Here is a 21304-nt window from a genome sequence, read left to right as displayed (position 1 = left end):
TTTTAATTAAATTAGGTTAGGGTTAGGGTTTTAATTAAATTAAGTTAGGTTAGGGTTTTTAATTAAATTAGGTTAGGTTAGGGTTTTAATTAAATTAAGTTAGGTTAGGGTTTTTAATTAAATTAGGTTAGGGTTTTTAATTAAATTAGGTTAGGGTTAGGGTTTTTAATTAAATTAAGTTAGGTTAGGGTTTTTAATTAAATTAAGTTAGGTTAGGGTTTTTAATTAAATTAAGTTAGGTTAGGGTTTTTAATCAAATAATGTCAAAATAACTCGAAAAAATTTCTATGTGTATTACATCGTCATAAACTTCTATTTCATTACATCAAAGGATAATTTTTAATACGGTAATCAATGTCTATGACCGGGGGATTCGGTTCCACATGGCGGCCGTCGACGGTTACGCGCTGGATTCCTCCTTCCTCTAGCTTCCGGCGGCGGTTGTTCTTCCTCGGGTGGTGATTGTTATTCTTCCGGTTCGGCATCTGCTTGTCGGACTTGGGACGATGATCCACCTTTAAAGAATAGTGTATGTGGAGGTGTTTGCATCATGAACGGCGACGGAGTTTGAAAGCCATGTGTTGCTGGCGATTGGTAAAAATGAGAGCTCCCCGACGGCCCCCATTGGGACCCCTCCTGTGCCGATGGACTACTTATCGGTGGTCCGCTTGGCATTACAGGAAATGGAGCTGATCCGGGCATTTGGCTCCAACCTGCCATAGGATTCGGAAAAGGATACATGTACGGGTTAGGGTACATATAAGGGCTAGGAAACATACCTGGCATTATAGGGAAAGGTGAATGCGTGGGTATCATCTGTTGAATTGCTGCGTCAGGTGACTGCGTCGGTGCTCTTGTTGGGGACGGTGATTGCATGGCCGCTGATGATGAACCGGGTGAATGTCTGGGCCTCGTTGGGGGGCTGGCCTCGTGGTCTTGTCCCCTTGGATTTAGAGGCCCGCGCCTTTCCCTTCCGACACGTAATTGTCGCTGCCTCTCCTCCGGCGTAAGTAAATACGGCTTCCCATTGACCCTAAACCATGGCATGTATTCTGGAACGCACGCTAACTCGGGAACGATGATTGGTTCCCGAGTAGGTAGATATTCATTACGATTTTCCCACATTTTCATGTACACGACCAAAGATTCACGCCAATCCGTACCTAACAACCGAAGGTCGATTTTGTGGTGCTCGTCAAACTCCTCGTGGTCCGCGAGGATCGGTTGTCTACATCAAACCGTCGTAGGACTCATGCATCGGTGGGGCTCCACGGTTGCATAGTTGATCAACACCACTTTCACGTGCAGCGTTCGGATTTTGTAAAAACTCTTCCGGATTCTTGCCGGATGCCGGATCCTCGTATGGTGTCCATTGAAACTACATGAACATGATAGAAATATTACATATATACATAATACTAAATACTAAATATCAATCCACTAGCGAATGGATGGAAATATCTATTTGCAATAATACTTACTCGCTTCGACCGTTGCTCCAATAGAAGCCGTATATCTTCAAGTTCAGTCGGTAATCCACGATAACTTCCCGGATGGTTCCACCTAATTAAATAAATTTTTAGCATACTTTTATTCTTACAAAATCTACATAACAATTTCAAAATGTAATATAAAATTTACCTCGTTACGAGTGGGAATGTATATGGGTGGTTCACTCGAGGACGTAGAAATGGAAAGCGAAACCGTACCCATGATTGCAGTAGTGACAGGCAACCTCCGATTTTTGCTCTCCTCGGTTTGGTCGCCCCGCACATCTCCCGATATAATGTTGCCAAGACGGCAGACCCCCAACTAAATTCACCGGATGCTCTAAAATCAACGAGTTTTAGCAGCCACCTTAGATGTACACGGCTCCGTGACGTGTCGGCCATGAGATAGCCTCCAATTATTTGAAGAATGTATGCTCGAGCATATCGGATTCTTTCAATTTCGATTGAATTTTGATTCAGACCGGGGAAGGTGGCACGTAACCAGCCCATCTCCACCTTACCTCCATTCATTTTATCCGGAACGGCGCCCAAAAGCTCGTAGCACACCGCCTCCCAATTGCTAGATTGGGCAGACCCGGTCACTAGGTGCCCGTCCACCGGCAATCCCAAATGCAGATGGACATCTTCTAGAGTGATAGTGCACTCTCCACATGGAAGATGAAATGTGTGCGTCTCAGGTCTCCACCTCTCGATCAACGCACTGATCAGTTTCGGCTCCAACTTGCATCCCCGGCCTACCATCGCCACGTGCCAAAATCTCGCTTCCCGCAAGTAGTTCTCTACTAACGGTGATGGAGGAGCATGCATATTCCGAATATTGCATGTCAATACCCGATCTTCAGCCTTTTATAACAAAAAATAAATTAATAAATATCTAAAAATACATAAATAAAATATCTTAAATAAAATTTAAAATTTAAATTTAATACTTACCATGTTCATTTGCTCCACCGATATGTGATTCCTATCAAGACGAATCAATGATCCGGCCATTGTTGAAAATATTAAAAATTTTAAAATTATTTTAAAAAAATAAAAAATTTTAAAATTTTCTTAAAAAATGAAATTTAATGGGAAAAAAATTTAATATGGACTTGGAGATTTTTGAAGGAAATTGAGAGGATTTTGGAAGGAATTTGAGAGTTTGAGAAAATTTTGGAAGAAAATTGAGAGAATTTTTGAAGGGAATTGAGAGAATTTTTGAAGGAAATTGATATTGAATTTATTTGTGAAAATAAAAGGGGAGGGGTGGGGGGTTTATATAGTAAAAAAAAAATTTTACCGTTGGGGGGGGCAACGGTCAATTTTTTGACCGTTGAAACCTTGTTCACAGCGACCACATCGCGTCCACATCAGTAGCGACACTGCCGACGTGGACGCGATGTCTCATCACGCATACTCGACATCGCTACCGACGTGGACGCGATTTCGGGAAAATGGCCCATTCGGTAAATAATTAAAAATCGCCCATTTCGTAATTTTTTAAAAAAAGTGGCTTTTTTTGGTAAATTAGCCGAAGAATTAAATTTTTTTTAAAAATAAAATCTTATAAAATTGTAAAATATGTTGATATAGTTCCTAAAAATTCTAAAAATAAAAAAAGGAAAAATTGAATTTGTTTTAAATAAATTTTATAAAATTGTAAAATATGTCGATATAGTTTCTAAGAATTCAAAAAAAAGTTAATTTTCAAAAAACTCAAAACATATATAAAGATTTGAAAATTTTAGTTGAACTTTAGAAAATTACGAGAAGATGTGAAATTTTAACATATATATATATATAATAATTAAAAACCCTTTAAAATTTTAAAATAATTAAATTAAGAAAATTAAAAGGATATAAAAAATCTAAATACATAAAAGTTTTAGAATAATTTTAAAAATGAAAAAACATTTATATTCGATCAGCTATCGGTCAAAACCGATCAACAGTGGTCAAAGTCAGATATATAAGTGTCTAAAATGTTTAATATTTTGTTTTATAAATTATTAAATTATTATTTTTTAAATTTTGAGAATTTTTATACGTTAATTTCAATATGTCATGTGTAGTATTTTAATCGGGACACGTATCAGCTTGAATTTTTTCAAACGTCATTGAACCAGAGCCAAAATCGTACTTTAAGCTCCACACTGGATTCGTCTGTGTCTGGATAATCAGCAGCAAGTAGAGAATCCTCTGGGGTTGGTTGAAGGTATCAAGTGATCTTTGGAAGTAATCGAGGGTGAATGCAGAAAAGCCCAAATGAGCTAAGCAATTACCCTCTTTCCAAAACACACACAATATCATCAGCTTTCCTTACAAAGCCCAAATAATTACACCATAATAGTTCCAAGGTTTACAATGGCCTAACGCCTAACCACAAACAAACCAAGGCAACCCTACCAACAAGCGTAAAAGTTGTCGTCCCCGAAGAAGAAACTTGGGAAGGTCGAAAGTCGCCGGCAAGGCGGATGCATCTATCAACGACATGTGATGCCTCCCTGGGAGACCATGCCTCGGCAGCTCAAAAAAAGAGCCCCGTCAAATACCGTGGTGCTAAGGGAAGGATTCCGCTGCCCGAAAAACGGCTACAGCCAGCTGTTGAAAGAACTAGTACAACGAGCTCCATCCAGTGGAGATCCATGATCAATAGGGGGAGCAAGAATATTTCGATCATGGGTCAATTTTTGAAAAATTAAAACCTCTAAAAAGTTTATATAAATTAATTAAATATAAGAGTATACAAAACTATTTAAATAGTAATTAAATATTTATTATACAAGCTGAAAAATAAAGGAAAATTATGCATATCATTTTTATAAGTTGAATTAAAAGAAAATCTTATTTTGCAATTATCCCTGTAGTTATAAGATAAAATATAATTCCCTTCACAACATAAAAGTTATAAATGTTTTTGGTACTATGAAAATACAATTTTAAAACACAATGCACGAAATTACACCAGCAACAATAATTTTTCAAACAAAATGTTTACTTTTAATCTATATTCAAGAAATAAATGATTATACAATTAATCAATCTTAATTTCTTCAAGGATTTGTATTAATGTTCTCTAAAATATAAATCAATCAAGATATTAATAATCTCATACAAAATCAACATCCCAAAACCATTCCATCAATAAAAACTTAATCTTGCCTAAAAATCCTAATTTATCAAGTAAAACCACAACTTTAATTTTTTAGAGATTAATCAATAAACTTGAAATTGAAAAGAATAATTGTTACCAAATTAAGTCAACATACTTAAATGTATAGAAAGATTGATAATCTATTTAGCAAAATTATGGAGAGTGAAAGAACAAGAAAAATTTCAGAAAAAAATGATGAATGATGAATGTTGAATGAAAAAAAAAAGTGTTTTATAATTTACCACTTATTTTTTTTTTTATAAAATTACTCTTTATTAACACGCTCATCACTAGCTTCTCCATCATTTTGCCTACATCGCTCCCAAGGGTGTACATTGAACTATCATATATGCTTAAAGACCTCTTTCCTATTTAAGGTGGGGTTAATACATGGTTATTTGCGCGTTTGACATGATATTCTCATGCACTCAGTCTACCCTATCGTTAGTGTGCTTGAAGTACTCTGATACCACTTCCCATTATACGCAGCTCTTGGGACGCTGTGGAGCTAAACTCTAAGGTAGGTAGGTGGGTACTGGGCTTGGAAAGGATTTAGGATGTATGGTTGAATCTTTGTTAGGCTAGGCTTGCCATTTAAGCCTTACCGGTATACATGATGACAGTTTCTGGACTAGCTATATATTGTTGAAGTTTTGAAGACCCTCACTGGTATATTGCTGCCTTTATTCGACAGTGCACAAGTTGAGAAGAGATGTGTGCTCGGGATAATTTTGTTAGCCTAGCATGAAAATCTTCTTTTACAAAATTGAGGATGAATCTTGGTTCATTCTCAAATCCGCTAGCAAAAGATGACAGTACAGCATCAATATCTCCCACTTTAATTTGCAATGACGCATAAGTATGAGGGTACACAGCAATGTCACAAATCCTTCGCCATCATGCTTATTTGTTAAGACCACAAGTTTAGATGAGCAAGATTTCATACAAACATGCCAAATTAGATAATTTTGTACAAGCGAACTCAAATATGGAAAAAGGAAAATCCCTAACTTTTTTGCGGTGCATCAAAATAAACATCAAACAACCATAAAAGAACGTCAAAAGAGCGAGCTTTTGCGTCTCTGACTGGTCGGATGACTTCTACAATCACAATCCATTACCTGGATGCCCAGGACTTGCAGAAGACTTTTGGGGCAAACTTGCAGGACCTTCCCCAATTCCTATGTCTTTGACACCAGAGCTTAATGATGATGATGAATCACCCTCCACTTCATCATCTTCATCCTCAATGAAAGAACCCTTACGTCGCAGTTCCTTTATTTTCAAAAACTCATCATAGTGTGCTTTCCTTTGCTCCTTAAAACTCTTACTATTCTGATCTGTTTGGAAATTTGAACCAAAAAAATGTGGAACAGACTAAAAACATCAACCACGGATTAAGCATAAGCAATACATTGTACACAATTGATGAACTAAAAGAGATAAAATAGATTGGGAGGGGGAAAGAGAAGGAGAAGGGCAAGGGCAAGGGGAATGAGTGGTCTTGAACCTTCATCACTGTTTGCAATTGGATAATGTGTGATTTTTTCATCATGTCATTTATTTCTGTTTTCTTTCTCAATAACTTAAAAAGCATCAGAGAAAACTAAGAGATTCATACAGATCATTTGAACCTAGACAAAAGGGTACAAAAAAAACGGTGCAAAATTCCAAGCTAAGTTAAAGAAGAAGTTTAGAAGCTATAGTGCTTTTAATGATAATATTCAACATCATGACTTTTTCTACCAGACAACAGCAGGTAAATCCTGACCACTTCAAAGTTCATCCTCACATCCTTCCAAAAGAAAATGTCCGATGATAAATTTCACTAGGAGAAACAAGAAAGGCTCTAACCATCAAAAGCCTGTTTTCTACAGTCAAACCTTATACCATTCACACAAACAAGGATTATTGCTCCCTTGTAATCTCATGAAAGATAAAGCAGTCATTAGATATGCTAACCAACTTAAAAGGAAAGTAAAACATTTTCCCATATGCCATCAGAAACGACAACTAAAAAGCAATGGTCAACAAACCTTCTTCATCATGATCCATAGGATCAGCCTCATCCTCAGAAGAAGTCCAACCACCTGATTGCCCAGTTGTTTTTCTACTTGAGGAAGCCACATCTTTCAAAGCAGAGCATAATTCCTCAGCATCCACATCAATGACACAATCGTTGAAACTACGTCCTCTGGGAGACAAAGACCCTAACCAAGATACGGACTATAAGGTGAGAAATGTGATCCAATGTTCAGATTAATGCTCTAACCAAGGTACAAATAAAGTGAAAATAAAATTACACAAGCACCATTTTCTAAAATTCTCAAACAAAAATGTAGGCTAATACAAGAGGTAAATCACTATGCAAGTGAAAATACCATCGTCATCAATCATGGGGTGGTACGGCGTCTTGGGTTCAGTTATTTTCTGCCTTACGGGTTTATTTGCTTCAATTTCCCCCAGATTTTCCTCATTCCATCTTACACGCCTACTGTTACCCCAAGAAAGAATTATTATTAGATCCAAAACACAACTAAGAATATTATAACTACAAAAACTTACAATTCTTGTTACAGTAGCTAACTATATCAAAACAAAATAGAAGCATAAAAACAAACAACTATGATCAAAATGGGAATATCCTTCTTAAAATCAGCTAGTTCTCGACTACTTCAGAAACTGGATTTGCACTCCAGGCATAGCCTAATCAAGGCAAAGATATGAGGCTGATTTCTAGATAAGTATACTGTATCCTTCCTCATTAAAGTGTTACATCTAAATTATAGACTTGGCATAACATATATATGACTAAAATTGGCAATTTTTTACCTATTTTTGCTGGTGGAATGGGCTCACCTACAGTTATATCAAGCCATGCATTCATATGTTAAAGAGTCATTTCTAAAATGAAGAAACACCTTATGAATATTGCATAATTAGAACAATCCATTCTCTTTTAAAACGGACAATCTGCATTGTTAATATATTTAAAAAAAGAAAAAGGAAAAAGTCACATGTAGAACTAGTTAGCTGAAACCTAAATGGGGAGAAAACAAGCTAAAAGTTGAAGCAGAAGTTAGATTTCTATTTGGCTCAGAAGTTCCAGTGTCCAGAAATGCAAGAAGCTTCAAATATAGTAATATCTTGTTATATGCTATAAAGAATAAAGATAGAAGCAATTTTGAATACGATAAAGTTAACCATCAATCATCTCATCCCGTCTGCTTCCAAAAGAGCCAAAAGGAAACCAAATAAAAGAACAAGGAAGATATTCTGAATTACTTCATCTGGAAAATTCCGGTGTTTTAACAGCAAGCTTCAAGAAGTCCTGATCCAATGAAACATTATTGTAGTCACTTAGCTACACTTTTAACAAAAAAAAAAATGAAACACTAAACTATTATGCAGATAATGCAGAGCGAAATTACTAATTCATGCTAAAATCAGGCTTGTGCTGGCTTTTACTTTATATTAAGCATAAGAGTGTCAAAAAAAGAATCAAACTGGAAAGAGTTCAAAGGCAGACAGTCTTTTGAGTTGATAACAATACAAATTCAGAAATTAGGTACTAGAAAAGAAAAGAAGTTACAACACCAAATGTTGCAAAAGCTTAACTACTCACACTCCAGAGAACCATGTCAAACCTAAAAACAAAAAATGCCAGTAGTGGCCATGAGAGGAAAACAGAATTATCCTAAATAAACTAATCCTCAAGGGCAACTTCATCAAGACAAAACCTGGCAGCAAAATCTCACTATTCTAGGGCTACATCCATAAGCAAATCAGTAGCCATGTTGAGTCACAGAGATTCTCAATTCCCAAATGTAAACACTAATACGTCCAAAGATTTGTGGTTTACCACTCTTAAGATCCAAAACAATTTAAAAAAAAAAAAGCAAGGACAAAAAGAATTAATGTACACTCAAAATGGATGATGCCTAAACCAGTTAACTAGTGCATGAATCAGGGGCACAAGAAAATGAAACCGAAAGTGATTGCATAGTTACACAACTACTTAACCAGAAATCCCTAAATATATAAATATAAGAAATTATAGTAAAAAAATACAACTACATGCAAGTAATTAAACCTAGAATCAAAAGAACCAAGAAGCAAAAGGCAACATAAACAATAATCAAATGAATGAAGTATATAGCTAATTCAGTCCAAGGATCAGGCTATCAAGCTCAGTTCAGATGGATGCTGAGAAAATGGATAATATAAACAAGAAAAGTTAAAACGGCAAAATTAACCCCAATAACCATTAACAATCAGGAAAATATTTCCATCAATTTAAGGTTTCACCGAAGGAATTTCAAATTCACCGAGAAAAGAAAACGAAAAAGCAATTGGAGAGAGAAATTTGTACCTTCCGATCGCTCCTGTTGATTTTGAATACCAAAAAATTTCCATTTTGGGGGATTTTAAGTATTTTATATTATTATTTATTTTACCAATTCTACCCTTTCATTAACTTCAATTACCGGTTGAATCCGAATGCAATTGGGTTATCTCCACCTTTGTTTTAGTTGACTTTTTTGTTGACTCATAAATATCAGTGTAGATCTTGGCACGCAAGTCCTTAGCAGCCCAAAGGCAACGCAGAAATCTTAGGGCAGTTTGGTTCGCTGTATTAGATTAGAGGTGTAATGGAATAGAAGTGTAATAGCAAATCAACTGTTTGGTTGAATGTAATGAAATAGAGGCGTAATAGTAATCTTGTGTTTGGTTGAATGGAATAGAGGTGTAATAGCATAATGGAAAAAACTGAAATGACTAGAATACCCTTAGCATAAATTTGTTTAGGTAAATGATTATTGTTATTATTATTAAATTTTAATAAGATTATTAATATAAATAATAAATAATTTAATCATATTTTAACATAATTATTATTAAATATAATTTAATAAAAATATATAATTTAATAAAATTCTTAATATTAAATATTCTTATATGAATTTAATAAAATCATAATATATAATTCTATAAAATATAATTTAAAATAATTATTATTAAATATAATTTAATAAAATATATAATTTAATAAAATTCTTAATATTAAATATTCTTAAATGAATTTACTAAAATCATAATATATAATACTACAAAATATAATTTAAAATAATTATTATTAAATATAATTTAATAAAATATATAATTTAATAAAATTCTTAATATTAAATATTCTTAAATGAATTTACTAAAATCATAATATATAATACTATAAAATATAATTTAAAATAATTATTATTAAAATGTAATTTAGTAAAAATATATAATTTAATAAAATTCTTAATATTAAATATTCTTAAATGAATTTACTAAAATCATAGTATATAATACTATAAAATATAATTTAAAATAATTATTATTAAAAATATAATTTAGTAAAATATATAATTTAATAAAATTCTTTAATATTAAATATTCTTATATGAATTTACTAAAATCATAATATATAATACTATAAAATATAATTTAAAATAATAAAATTTGAATCGATTAAATGATATTTGAATTGATTTGATAATATGAAATAGTACTACTAATGCATATATGTGATATGTGATTATCAGTAGCATGTAAAAGACCATGCGAATCGGTTTATAAAAGCTTGGAGGGTCGATATGGAAACTTAGCGAATCAGTAGATTCGATAAAGAAATGTCATGTTTTTTTATTGAATTGCTAAATGAGATAGTGAATGAAATTAGCATATGAATCATGAATACATTGTTTGAATTGGTTAAAATTGAATTATGCATCGCTTATATGCTTTAATTTATTGCATGTATTAATTTATTTTTCATATTATTTTCATATTATTTTTATATCATGTATTAATTTATTGCATGTTTGTATTATTGTATTTAGAAGTTGAGTGATTCGAACATTATATCGAAAAACCTTCCAAGTTAATTTTCTTGAGTCAAATTATTATATATATATTTATATATCTTATTCAAAATATGACTAATTTAGAATCAAATCATTATATTCCAATATAAATATCTTAGTCAAAATATGACTAATTTTCCGAAGCATGGGAAGAGGATTTATCTAGTAATTTTAAAATTTATCTCAAAAATGCTTAAATTAATAAATTGCAAAAAGAAAAAAGAAAAAATCGAGAGGTATTTGGGTCAGACTCAAGTTATTCCCAAAATGTGTTCGGATGCTTAAATTAATGAATGAAAAATCACATAAGCGATAAAGTGGCAAAACATTTGCATATTATACAGCTTTAAAGAAACTCAGAATACACAACAAATGATGTTTGCATTCTAAAATTCTTAAAAAATATATTGCTTTAACGAAAAAACAACAAAACAGATCCCAATACCATGCCCCATGGATCTAAATTTACCCACTCTTACTTCGACCAAGCGACCGTATCGATTTCAGCTTGTGCACTCCTATATAATTCCAGTCTCTTCGCAAGAGCGGATCGGCGTTCCATGATTGCTGGATCCTCATTCAGTAATGCCGATAATCGTTTTTGCTACAAAAGAAATTTCCCAGAAATCATTCACTGATCATCTGTTTCACCAAAATAAGTAACAGACGGTAAGTTGGTTAAGAGAGGACATTTCTCACCTCCAGTTTACCCAATTCCGTGTAGAAAAAGTCAAGCAGGCTTCTTTTAGCTTCATGGACTTGACAATAAACAATGGACTTTGGAATCGAGTGGCGCAAAGTAGCGCAGACCATATTTACGTAAGACAAAACTGTACTTCCTGCTCATACATTGTTAGGATTTGCAGCAACAATGTTCAGCTGTCATTCTTGCACAAACCATAAAAAATGTACACTGCAAAGTTATTGGAAACAGAGGAAGTGGCAATTTGCAGCAACAATCTACAATCCACTTTTCCTAGGATTTTCGAAGAAGTCACATATAAAATACGCGTTATCCTAAAATATTGTTGGCAGTAACATCGTTGTAAATCTTATTTAAGTAAATTTTACTAGAAGGAGCACACAATAAAGATCAAATGCATTTTACCTTCTCAATGTAAGAGCGAACCATGTTCTCAATATCTTGCACAATGCTCTCGGGCTGACCCTCTACATTTAGCAAGATAATCAATCAATTTCAGATAGTATCATACAAATTAATCAAGAATCTCACTGATCATGTTGCAGCGGAAAAGCTAAAAGGATAGGGTTTAAAGTGATAAAATGGTATGGCTATTATATTTGAATTTAAAATGAGAAAGACAATTGCACTTTGAATATTGCACTTCTTTTTTAGGTCACCGTGGAAATATGTTGCAGACAACGAATAACAGTAATATAAGGCTTCAAATTTTCTAGGTGTAAATTTACTAGGCATTACAATATTAGACACCTTTAAGCCTTAGTGCTAGAAGTTTAAATGTTTCAAGTCCAGAAGTTATTACAATACTAAGAAACGAGATACTGAACTTCAAGAACTAGAAAAAGGCTATGTCAGATTTTTAATGCAGCCAACTAAGGAAAGATGCAGTTAGGGGCAAAGGGAATTGCATACAAGTTATGCTGCTCATATTTGTTCTTACTTACATGGTCGAGAAGTGGAGACATAGCTACAGCATTGACTGGACGTTCAGTAACATAGGTCTTGATAAGAGTCAACGTTCTTGTGTCCCATAGCTAAACATTTACAGAAAAATGTAGAATCAGGCAGAGGAAATTTTAGCCAAAGAATAAAGAATCTGGGGTTATTTCAGAAAATAGCCACAAATGCTCAAAAAACTTGTGAGGTTAATAAGATGCATCACCTTGGCAGATTTATCTAAGGAACCAGTAAGGAAGTGTGAACCGTCTGCAGATTTTGTAAGTGATGTTATTGTCTTTTTGTGACCCGATTCCTTGTCAGCCTCCCTAAGTAGTTTTCCAGTCTAGAAGACAACATCGACAAATCCAACCCGAAAGATAAGATCATTTCAACACTGGACCAGACTAACCACAGCATAAGACTTAAAACCATGCTAATTGGACTTACATTTCAACACTCAACATTGAAAACAAGGGCCCCTTCTTTCTCATTAAAAGATAGAAATGAAGTAAAATAAACACAGCATAACCATTTTCTCAAATGAAAAATCATACTCTTAAGGCATATAGAGGTCATTTTAATGACTAAAAATTGGCAATGGTGTCAATCTTTATGTATTCAATCAGTTGAGACCCAACTATTATACAATAACTGCTAAAATTTTACATTTCTAACACAAAGAAAAAGCGCAACCCATCAGATTAAAAAAATCAACTACCTTCATATGGAGATTGTGTTGGACCAAGGATCATCACATTGAAATATCGCATATTATCCTCTGATGGTGAGGCACTAATTCCAGGCGCTGTATTTAAGGGAAAAACAATAAAATTAAACATTTTTCAGCCCATAACATTTAAACAAAAAAAAAACCGATAGCAAACAATATTCAACAAGAATTTCAAAAAAAGAAGCAAAGTATTTACCTGGTTCACTGAGGAGACGCTGAGTTTCCTATTTAGATCAAAGATAAAGAAACAAAAATTAAGCATGAAACATTGACATAATTCACAGAAACAAACTAAGAAGACTTAAAACAATTTACTGAAGCTTCTGATTCATTAAAACCCCAAAACAATTCAGCTACCAAATCAAACTCTAGAAACACAAAAAAAAGAGCACACTATTTTTTTTTAAAAAAAGGAAGATTTTCTGAGGGTTCCAATGAGGAAACCGAGAAGGATGAGAGTGAGATCGAAAGAGAAACCTTAATGATTCTTCGAGGGAGATTAGTGTTGGCCATTGGCGAGATCGATGGGAAGGAAAAATAAAAAAAAATATTTGAGGGTTTTGGGGATAATGGAGAGAGATAATAAAATACCAGTGCCATGCCATGCCCACCACACGTGAAAAAAGCCTATATAAAAAAGAGAGGTAAAAAAGAGGAGGAGAAGAGGCGATGAGAGTGGAGAAGAAAGCTAGAAGGAAGAAACAGAAGACATGGATTTTGGGCAAAACAGAAGCGGGAATGGGGAGGGTAAAACAGAGACCAAAACTGAAGCAGTGCCTAAACTGAGCTCAAAGAAGGGATTAGAAATCGGTGGATTTTACCGATTAGGTCAGTAATGGTTTAGCCCCGTAATAGTAATACATTGAACCAAACAACGGATTAGAAGCGCAATAAATGGAGCCCACCGATTAGGGGCCAATACACCCAACCAAACATAGTGTTAATGTTGACTTGCGGAGCTGCGGAATCCAAAACAAAAACATTCTATTACTAATTTCATATTTCCACATTTGGCACTCTAACCGAGAAAAATTTGATTCGATTTGAAAATTTAGATAAAAAATTTAAATTTTGAATTAAATAGTTTGAGTTATTTGGATTAATCAAGTTATTCGGGTCAATTCGAATAAAAAATTAAGTTTTTCGGTTTAACTCGAATATAAATTACACAATTCGAGTTATTTGAAAATTCGACTAAGAAAAGATAAAATTACGTTGTTTTGATAAATATTTACCCATTAAGTTAAAAGGCAAAATCATTATATTGTTCATGTAGTTAAATAGCCGATCCATCTAAATGCAACATTAAGTATAAATAGTAAGATTCGTTAACTCGACTCGATTCGAAAAAATTCGGATTGAGTTCGGTTGCTAAAATAGGATTTGTCAACTCGGCTAACTGAAATATTTTGGACTCAATTCGACTCGACTCGATCGAATACTCACCTCTAACAGCTATATATTTTGGAAAATATGAAATTAACATTCTTATTACAAAATAATATTATTTATCACCTTTAAATTTGCATATATATGAAGAAGAAATCATGGATATAAAAAGATTTAATAATTATTTTGATGGATACAAGGAATATGATTTAAATATTTTAATGAGTAAGAAAATCAAAAAGATAATATATGGCAAGTAATAAATATATTAAACACTAGATTTCACTTTTAATCCTTATAAAGATAACTAATTTCTTTTCATGTGGCACAATAAGTTAAATTCCCAAATTGATTTTTTTCCTATATTTTTAAAAAAATCAGGTTACAGTATGCAATACAAACAACAATAATAGTAAGAAGTCAGTCAATTCTAGGGTGATGATATTGATTTTGTAATTATTAATCATATATTATGCATTACGTATAATAATATTGCTATATCTCAAATTTCTTTAACAATGTTAAGAAGAGAAAAGATTAGCAACCTAAGCAGATGCAGTATTTTCCTTGACGGCATGAAGCACAAGTTGCACTAAAGATTTCTCATGCAAAATCTTTTTACATTCAGCAATACATTGAACGAGAGTGCATGGACTGAGCTGGACTCAAAACTAGCACCCCCATTGCCAGTGCAATGACACTCAAACTTCACTCATTTAGCCTCCACTGGAAATATCTTTAAAGTTCAACAAATCCCCCTTTGTTGCTCCCTACAACAAAAAACAGCAGATCTCATTACATATTTATAGGGAGAAAAGAGAATATGTTGGTCTAATTATGTTTTAGTCCCTCTATTATACTAAACTTTACGATTTAATCCCTCTACTCTAGTTTGACATAATTTGGTCCTTCTATTTTTATAATGCTATTAGTAGATCCAAATTCAATCACACGGTTGAGACTATGCGAGCCATGTTCAACTAATAATAAATTTACATATAAGCTAAATGGTCACATCATCACTTTAACAACAACTCAACTAGATGTGTTATCAATTTGGATCTACTAAGAACAAATTATGTTAAACTTAACATAGAAAAATATCTAAAACTATAATTAAAATAGAATAAGCACAAAGATTAGAGATGAAAAGTATATGTACATATATTAATGGAGATTCACAATCTATGAGCCAACCCCATTATGGTTTATAATAGTATTGTGTGCCAATCTTAGATAAGCACAAAGGCCATAACAAACCAACCCACTTCCGATGCTTTACTAGGAAAGATATGGATGTTGTTGGATTTATTCCGATGCTATTGGTCCTGCCAGATAGCCACTCTTTGTTTTTTTTTAAGAAAGAAATAATTTTATGATTTATATTCTAAGTTTGTATTGTAATTATCTTTTTCAATAATATCGTCTTTAAATTTTAAATTTGAATTTAATTTTTAGAGTAGAACGTGTTTCATCACTGCACCCAATAATGATGCAAGTACTGGTCTCCTAAAAGCTATAAAATAAACTTAACCTAAAAAATTAATTACGAACAATATTTAATTAGAAAGAGCTGTTAAAATCTAATAAAATGAAAATGTTTAAGAAATATATGGATGGTATTTATAGGTGAATAGTATAACTGAAAGGGTCAAATCTAATTTAATGAGGTTTCCATATATGAAAAATATATGTTACCACATAAGATGTTATTATATATTTTATCATATCTTGCATATTCATACGATGTATGGGTCAAACGTAACGCTAGAAATATAAATAAATATTATAACTTATTTAACATTTGATAAAATCATTGTTTTATATTGTAAATCTTTTTAATAATGTTTAAAACTTCGAAAAGGAATATATTCAAATATTAAATTTTTAATAAGTAAATATTAATTTTAACATTGCTCTTATAAAATTTTGATTTTAATAAGTAAATATTGTAAAAATTTTAATTATGGTCAAAACTTATATATTCAATAAAAGCTTCAAAATTTATTATTTAGGAATTTAAAATTGTGACTTAAAAAATTTCAAAAGAGTTTCATGAACAATATGCCCGTGAATTTATTTCCAAAGAGATCAATTATTCACAATGCAAAGAAGTTAGATGAAGTTATGGAATGAGGCACTGATCTATAAAATCTATTAAATCTCATGATAATAACTTGTACACTAGGAAGTGAAGTTGATAAGTGTTAAAAGTAACATGTTTTAATTCCATTCTTAATGCGATTTTGGGTGATTATTCGATGTTAATGGTGATTTTTATGCTCCTAATCCTTTAAATTTATGTTTTGACACTTAAGAGAGCATTTGGAGCAAAAGAAGTGAAATATAGAAAATCGGAGCGACCTACAGAAGCCACACAGGCTGACCCCTTCCACACGGTCGTGTGAGCCACACAAGCTACCACACAATCATGTGGCAGGCAGTGTTGTTTACACAGGATTGCACCCTAAATCGCAAAAAAAAAGGCGATTTTTAGGTTTTTTTTAGAATTCTAAGAAATATATATGACAAAAATAAAAAGATAGGAGTGAGTCGTCATAGAATATTCAAGAAAACAACTCGAAAAATACCATTGAAGCCGATTCTGAAGCAGATTTGAAGACTCGCATTTGATTTCTTAGAAGCCATCGTGAGTTTTTTTTGTTTCTTGTGGTTATACTGTGTTTTGGATGTTTTTATTTGCAAGTATGAACTAATATTCTAAATACCTAGGAGAGATGAACCTAATGATGAATTTTGTCTTTTGATTTTTATTTTACGCAATAAATACTTAGATCTTGTTTTCAATTATGTGTGCTTAATTCTTGGTGTGATATTTTTAGATTATTGATCAATGTTTGATGTACTTAAATCAAAGAAGGAATAGACCCTGTTTAAGAGTAGGTCTTGCATAATTGAGTGAAATCGCATGCAATCCTAAAAATAGGATGACATAAATCTACTGGATTAGATTCAAATCTAATAGGGGAATCCATAGCATGAGTTAATGTAATAATAGGGGTTTTAATTAGAAAAAAAATTCAATTAATCAACCTAGAGTCAGTTGCGTAATTTAGATTGATAGTGACAGATGAAATCTAGGTGAATTATTTCCTAGGTATTATTTTGCTTCTTGATTGTTATTCAATTATTTTCGTGTTCATTAATTAATTAATTTAGTTAATTTTAGTTTTTAATCAATCACTCGAATTATTCGGTTAAATAATAGAAAGACGGTAATTACTCATACTTTTAGTCTTTATGGAAGCGATATTTTTACTCACCGTAGCTATACTATTAATTGATAGGTGCACTTACCTTAGTCAAATTTTTAGTTAGTTCCGTGGACATTAGAACTTGAGGTATGCCGATCGGCCTTGTGGTGAAGGTGTGTGTCTTGACTAGTATTGTCATGTATGTGTTGGTATTTGGTCGAATGAATATGAGACTCTTCTAGAATTTGGTTGCTGATTTTATATTTTATTAATGATTAAATGGTTCTAATGGTTTTAGTTTTGCTAAGAAATACCATATCTGATATGAAAATAGAGTTAGTTGTGGTACTGAAAAACTGACGATTCAATTCAGTGGGTATGAAACTATGTGTGGTAAAGCTAACTTTTGTATTATGCCATTTTTCTAAATTGCAATGTCGATCATGTATGAGATGTAAACTTTGTGTTAAGTCTGCAATTGCTACTATGCATATTTATTGCTACTGTTAAAATTACAATCCGTTACCGATTACATGAAATTTGCATGTTAATATTGCCATAGTTACTGCTTTCTAATTAATAAAAGCATGTCATATTATTGCATTGGGATTGGGATACTGAAGGTGGAAGTACAGAAATTAAATGTCCGCAAAATTTTAATTTGGTGTGTAGGGATGGACGAGTTCTAGGGAACTCTTATTGTAGAGTGTAACAGACAGATAGGTAGGAATATTGTACTGTTATTCATGCATATTGTTAATTTACTGAAAATTTGCCATGATACTATTAAAATGCTATGCTCTGATTTCTGCATTTCGTATGCTATATTACTGTTTAAATGCTATCTGTTTTTTGTTTTAAGACCACACTAAGCTTTATAGCTTATTCTTTAGTTTCCCATCTTTCCAGATAACTCGTGAGGTTAGGGCTCGGACTCGGCAATTGGAGCATTATCACCGGATTTTATACAAAAGTATTTTAAACTCCATTTTATAAACTTTGTTGATTTTTGCATTGCTTACAAATGAATCGTGGCATGAACTTTCTATTTTTCATATAGGTGTTAATTTTGGGATTGAATTTATATGTTTTTAGAATTAAACACAAAAAGAGGTTAAGGTTTTCAAGACATTATATTAAATTACTTTTAAATGGCATAAATATGAATTTTCCTATTGATTTTGCTGATTAAAATTAAATGAATGAGATAATTAAATTAAATTAATGTTTTCTTAAAACGGATTAAATTTTAGATGTGATTTTGAAACTAAAACAAAATTATTTTTTCTAAAAGCGAAATGTACCAGTTCTATACGAAGTTAAATTAATATATATACTGAAATCTTACAATAGCGTTTTGTTCAAAATTTTCAAAGTTTGATAGATTATCCAAATCATATTGGTACTTTATTGAGTTTCAATGCCTTTAAAATAAGACGTTTTTTTTTAAGAAACTTGAGGCTTTCACTACTACTTAACTCTTTTTACTAAACCTCAATGTTTACTGAGCCATCTCGGTGGCTAATGTAACTTTCATGATTCGGCCATAACGTCTAGGTTAGATTGGGGAGTTTACATATCACGTGGCAATTAAGCAATTTAAAATAAAAACATTAAATTTAAATTTTAAAAAAACCTTTGACTTTGACTCATAACTGACTAACCATTGACCAGTGTTGACCCATGTTGACCTACGTTGACTATGATTGACCATTCATGTGGTGTTATTAGAACATGCAAATGTCTTTTTTTTTATTTTTTTAATATTATATATATTATATTGATTAAAAATATAAAAAATATATATAATATATAAATTCAAATTTAAAAAGTTTAAAAGTTTATAAAATTATAAAATATAAATTTTAAAAATCAAAATAATATATAAAATTTTAAAATTTAAAAAAATTAAATAAAATAAAATATATTTAAATTTTAAAAATTGTAAAAAAACTTAAATTTTCAAAAATATATTCTAGAAAATTTTAATAAATTTTATTTTTTCAAAAATTTAAATTCTAAAAATTCAGAAATATATATATATATATAAATTCAAAATAAAATTTAATTATTTTGTAGAATATATATTTCTCAACATTTAAGTTTTCTTTCAACAATTTTTAAAATCTAAATAAATTTTTAATTTTGTAAAATTTTCAATTTTAATATATTATTTTAATTTTTATAAATTCTTTTGAATTATTTATATATTATATTTTTTTCACATTTTAAATCAATATAATATTAAAAAGTAAAAACAAAAGAAAACGTGGCATGTTCTAATAGCACCACGTGGATGATCAACAGTGGTCACTTTCAATCAACAATGGTCAACATCGATCAACAGTGAGTCAAAGTCAAATGTGTTTTTTAATTTTAAATTTAATGTTTTTATTTTAAATAAACTTAATTTCCATGTGCACATTCTAATTGGCACCATGTAGTGATTGATTTTTTTATTGTTGTTACAAAAAAAAAAAAAGGGTTGAATTGGGTAACGAAATGATAGTTTAAGTACAGACAAAAAAATATTCGGGTACTAAAGTGGAAAAACATGCATAGTTTGATTATCAAACTAAGCATTAAGCCTTTATAAATGGTATGGAATGGATTCAAATATAAAAATATGCAAACATTTTACTTATTTTATTGAAAATGTAAAAGGTAAAAGTACCGTGTAATAATATAATTTATTTAAAACATGTAGGAATAATTTAATAATTTTGCAATTGAGTTGATGTATGATTGATTCAAACACCAACGCAATCAGATGTTTAAATAATAGTATAGATATAGATATATGACACACACAATCTATAGCATGGTTTTTAAGCAAATATGGAAGGTAGGCTTAGTTGGCATACTTCCTTGGATGACAAGTGACATATTGAATGATTAATAATAGGTTATTTATTATAGGTATAATAAATACTTTATTAATATTTCAAACAAATAACCATTATATTTTTCATTATGTAATGAGTTAATATGTAGTTTTCCCCTTGAACTTTTTTTTTGATTAGTTGGTATCTGAACTTGCATTCCATCACTAAGGTTGGTACCTCCACACTAGCACCATTAGTTTGTGTTTATGTGGCACTAATGGTCGATTCGATAGTTACACATGGCGACCTCTCAATATGACAGGTGATAGATATAAATTAAAAAAATTTAAAATATCTAAATTAATAAAAAAAAGTTTATTTTTTACATCAAGAATAAATGTGGACAAATGGTTGTTCAGTGATAGCAAGCTAATTTTGTGTGTTTAATGTACTTATTTATGATCAAATTTTAAATAGAATACTACTAAGCTTGTGACTTATTGTTTTAATTTTGTCAGGACGCAATTGCAATACCGAAGTTCAAATAAACAAGCAAATTAGGCTAAATTGGAATAAGAAGCAATGAAATGGGTCAAATTGAAAAGTTGCAGAATTAGTGGCTGATTAAAAATTTGATTGTGAATTTGTCAAACTCTATGAATAGAAAAAAAAATATGATTTTAGTTGGTTGTTAGGTGATAAAGAATGAGACGGATGAATGCATAAGCGGATCGTAAAGTTTGTCAAAGTCGCGGATTTGAGTTAGAGCTCTAGACGTTCGGAAAGAAACTTAGATTTTTGACACAACCTAAAACACAATCAAATCCAAGTTAGATAAAACAATTAAAATAAATAATTAATATAATTAAAATAGAATAATAAATCTACGATTATAACAATAAGGAAGAAACTAAAGAAGATAGATGAAAAGATAAAACGTGGTATGTAGAAGT

General features: G+C 31.5%; 2 protein-coding genes and 1 long non-coding RNA gene across 7 annotated transcripts; all 3 read right to left on the bottom strand.

Moving 5' to 3' along the window:
* Window positions 1-5527: 5527 nt before the first annotated feature.
* On the bottom strand, window positions 5528-9108 carry LOC105791179 (protein phosphatase inhibitor 2). Of its 4 annotated transcripts, none has more exons than XM_012619127.2 (5): window positions 9020-9108; window positions 7933-7978; window positions 7029-7141; window positions 6684-6857; window positions 5528-5987 (listed from the first exon to the last, which is right to left on the bottom strand). In XM_012619127.2, the coding sequence occupies exons 2-5, from the start codon at window positions 7935-7937 to the stop codon at window positions 5755-5757; spliced, it is 525 nt and encodes a 174-aa protein (XP_012474581.1). In that variant the 5' UTR covers window positions 7938-7978; window positions 9020-9108; the 3' UTR covers window positions 5528-5754. The 4 variants fall into 4 exon arrangements, with proteins under 4 accessions (XP_012474581.1, XP_012474582.1, XP_012474585.1 ...); XM_012619128.2 differs by lacking the exon at window positions 9020-9108 and adding an exon at window positions 8913-8937; XM_012619131.2 differs by lacking the exon at window positions 9020-9108 and having other exon boundaries at window positions 7852-7978.
* A 1757-nt stretch (window positions 9109-10865) lies between these two features.
* On the bottom strand, window positions 10866-12576 carry LOC105791180 (dynamin-related protein 12A-like). Of its 2 annotated transcripts, XR_001132820.2 has the most exons (5): window positions 12416-12576; window positions 12198-12287; window positions 11659-11720; window positions 11250-11389; window positions 10866-11154 (listed from the first exon to the last, which is right to left on the bottom strand). XR_001132820.2 is itself a non-coding variant. In XM_052635301.1 (2 exons), the coding sequence occupies exons 1-2, from the start codon at window positions 11361-11363 to the stop codon at window positions 11026-11028; spliced, it is 243 nt and encodes an 80-aa protein (XP_052491261.1). In that variant the 5' UTR covers window positions 11364-11567; the 3' UTR covers window positions 10866-11025. The 2 variants fall into 2 exon arrangements, 1 of the variants encoding a protein (XP_052491261.1); XM_052635301.1 differs by lacking the exons at window positions 11659-11720; window positions 12198-12287; window positions 12416-12576 and having other exon boundaries at window positions 11250-11567.
* Window positions 12577-12656: 80 nt separating this feature from the next.
* LOC128042861 (uncharacterized) lies at window positions 12657-13486 on the bottom strand. The gene is made up of 3 exons (XR_008198336.1): window positions 13400-13486; window positions 13119-13146; window positions 12657-12997 (listed from the first exon to the last, which is right to left on the bottom strand). It is a non-coding gene; the product is annotated as an uncharacterized LOC128042861 (long non-coding RNA).
* Between the last annotated feature and the right edge of the window lie 7818 nt (window positions 13487-21304).

This window comes from Gossypium raimondii, chromosome 8 (genome assembly GCF_025698545.1).
Source record: "Gossypium raimondii isolate GPD5lz chromosome 8, ASM2569854v1, whole genome shotgun sequence".
NCBI classification, from domain to species: Eukaryota; Viridiplantae; Streptophyta; class Magnoliopsida; order Malvales; family Malvaceae; genus Gossypium; species Gossypium raimondii.
Note: the sequence above shows the minus strand (reverse complement) of the source record. Positions and strands in the feature narration are given on the sequence as shown.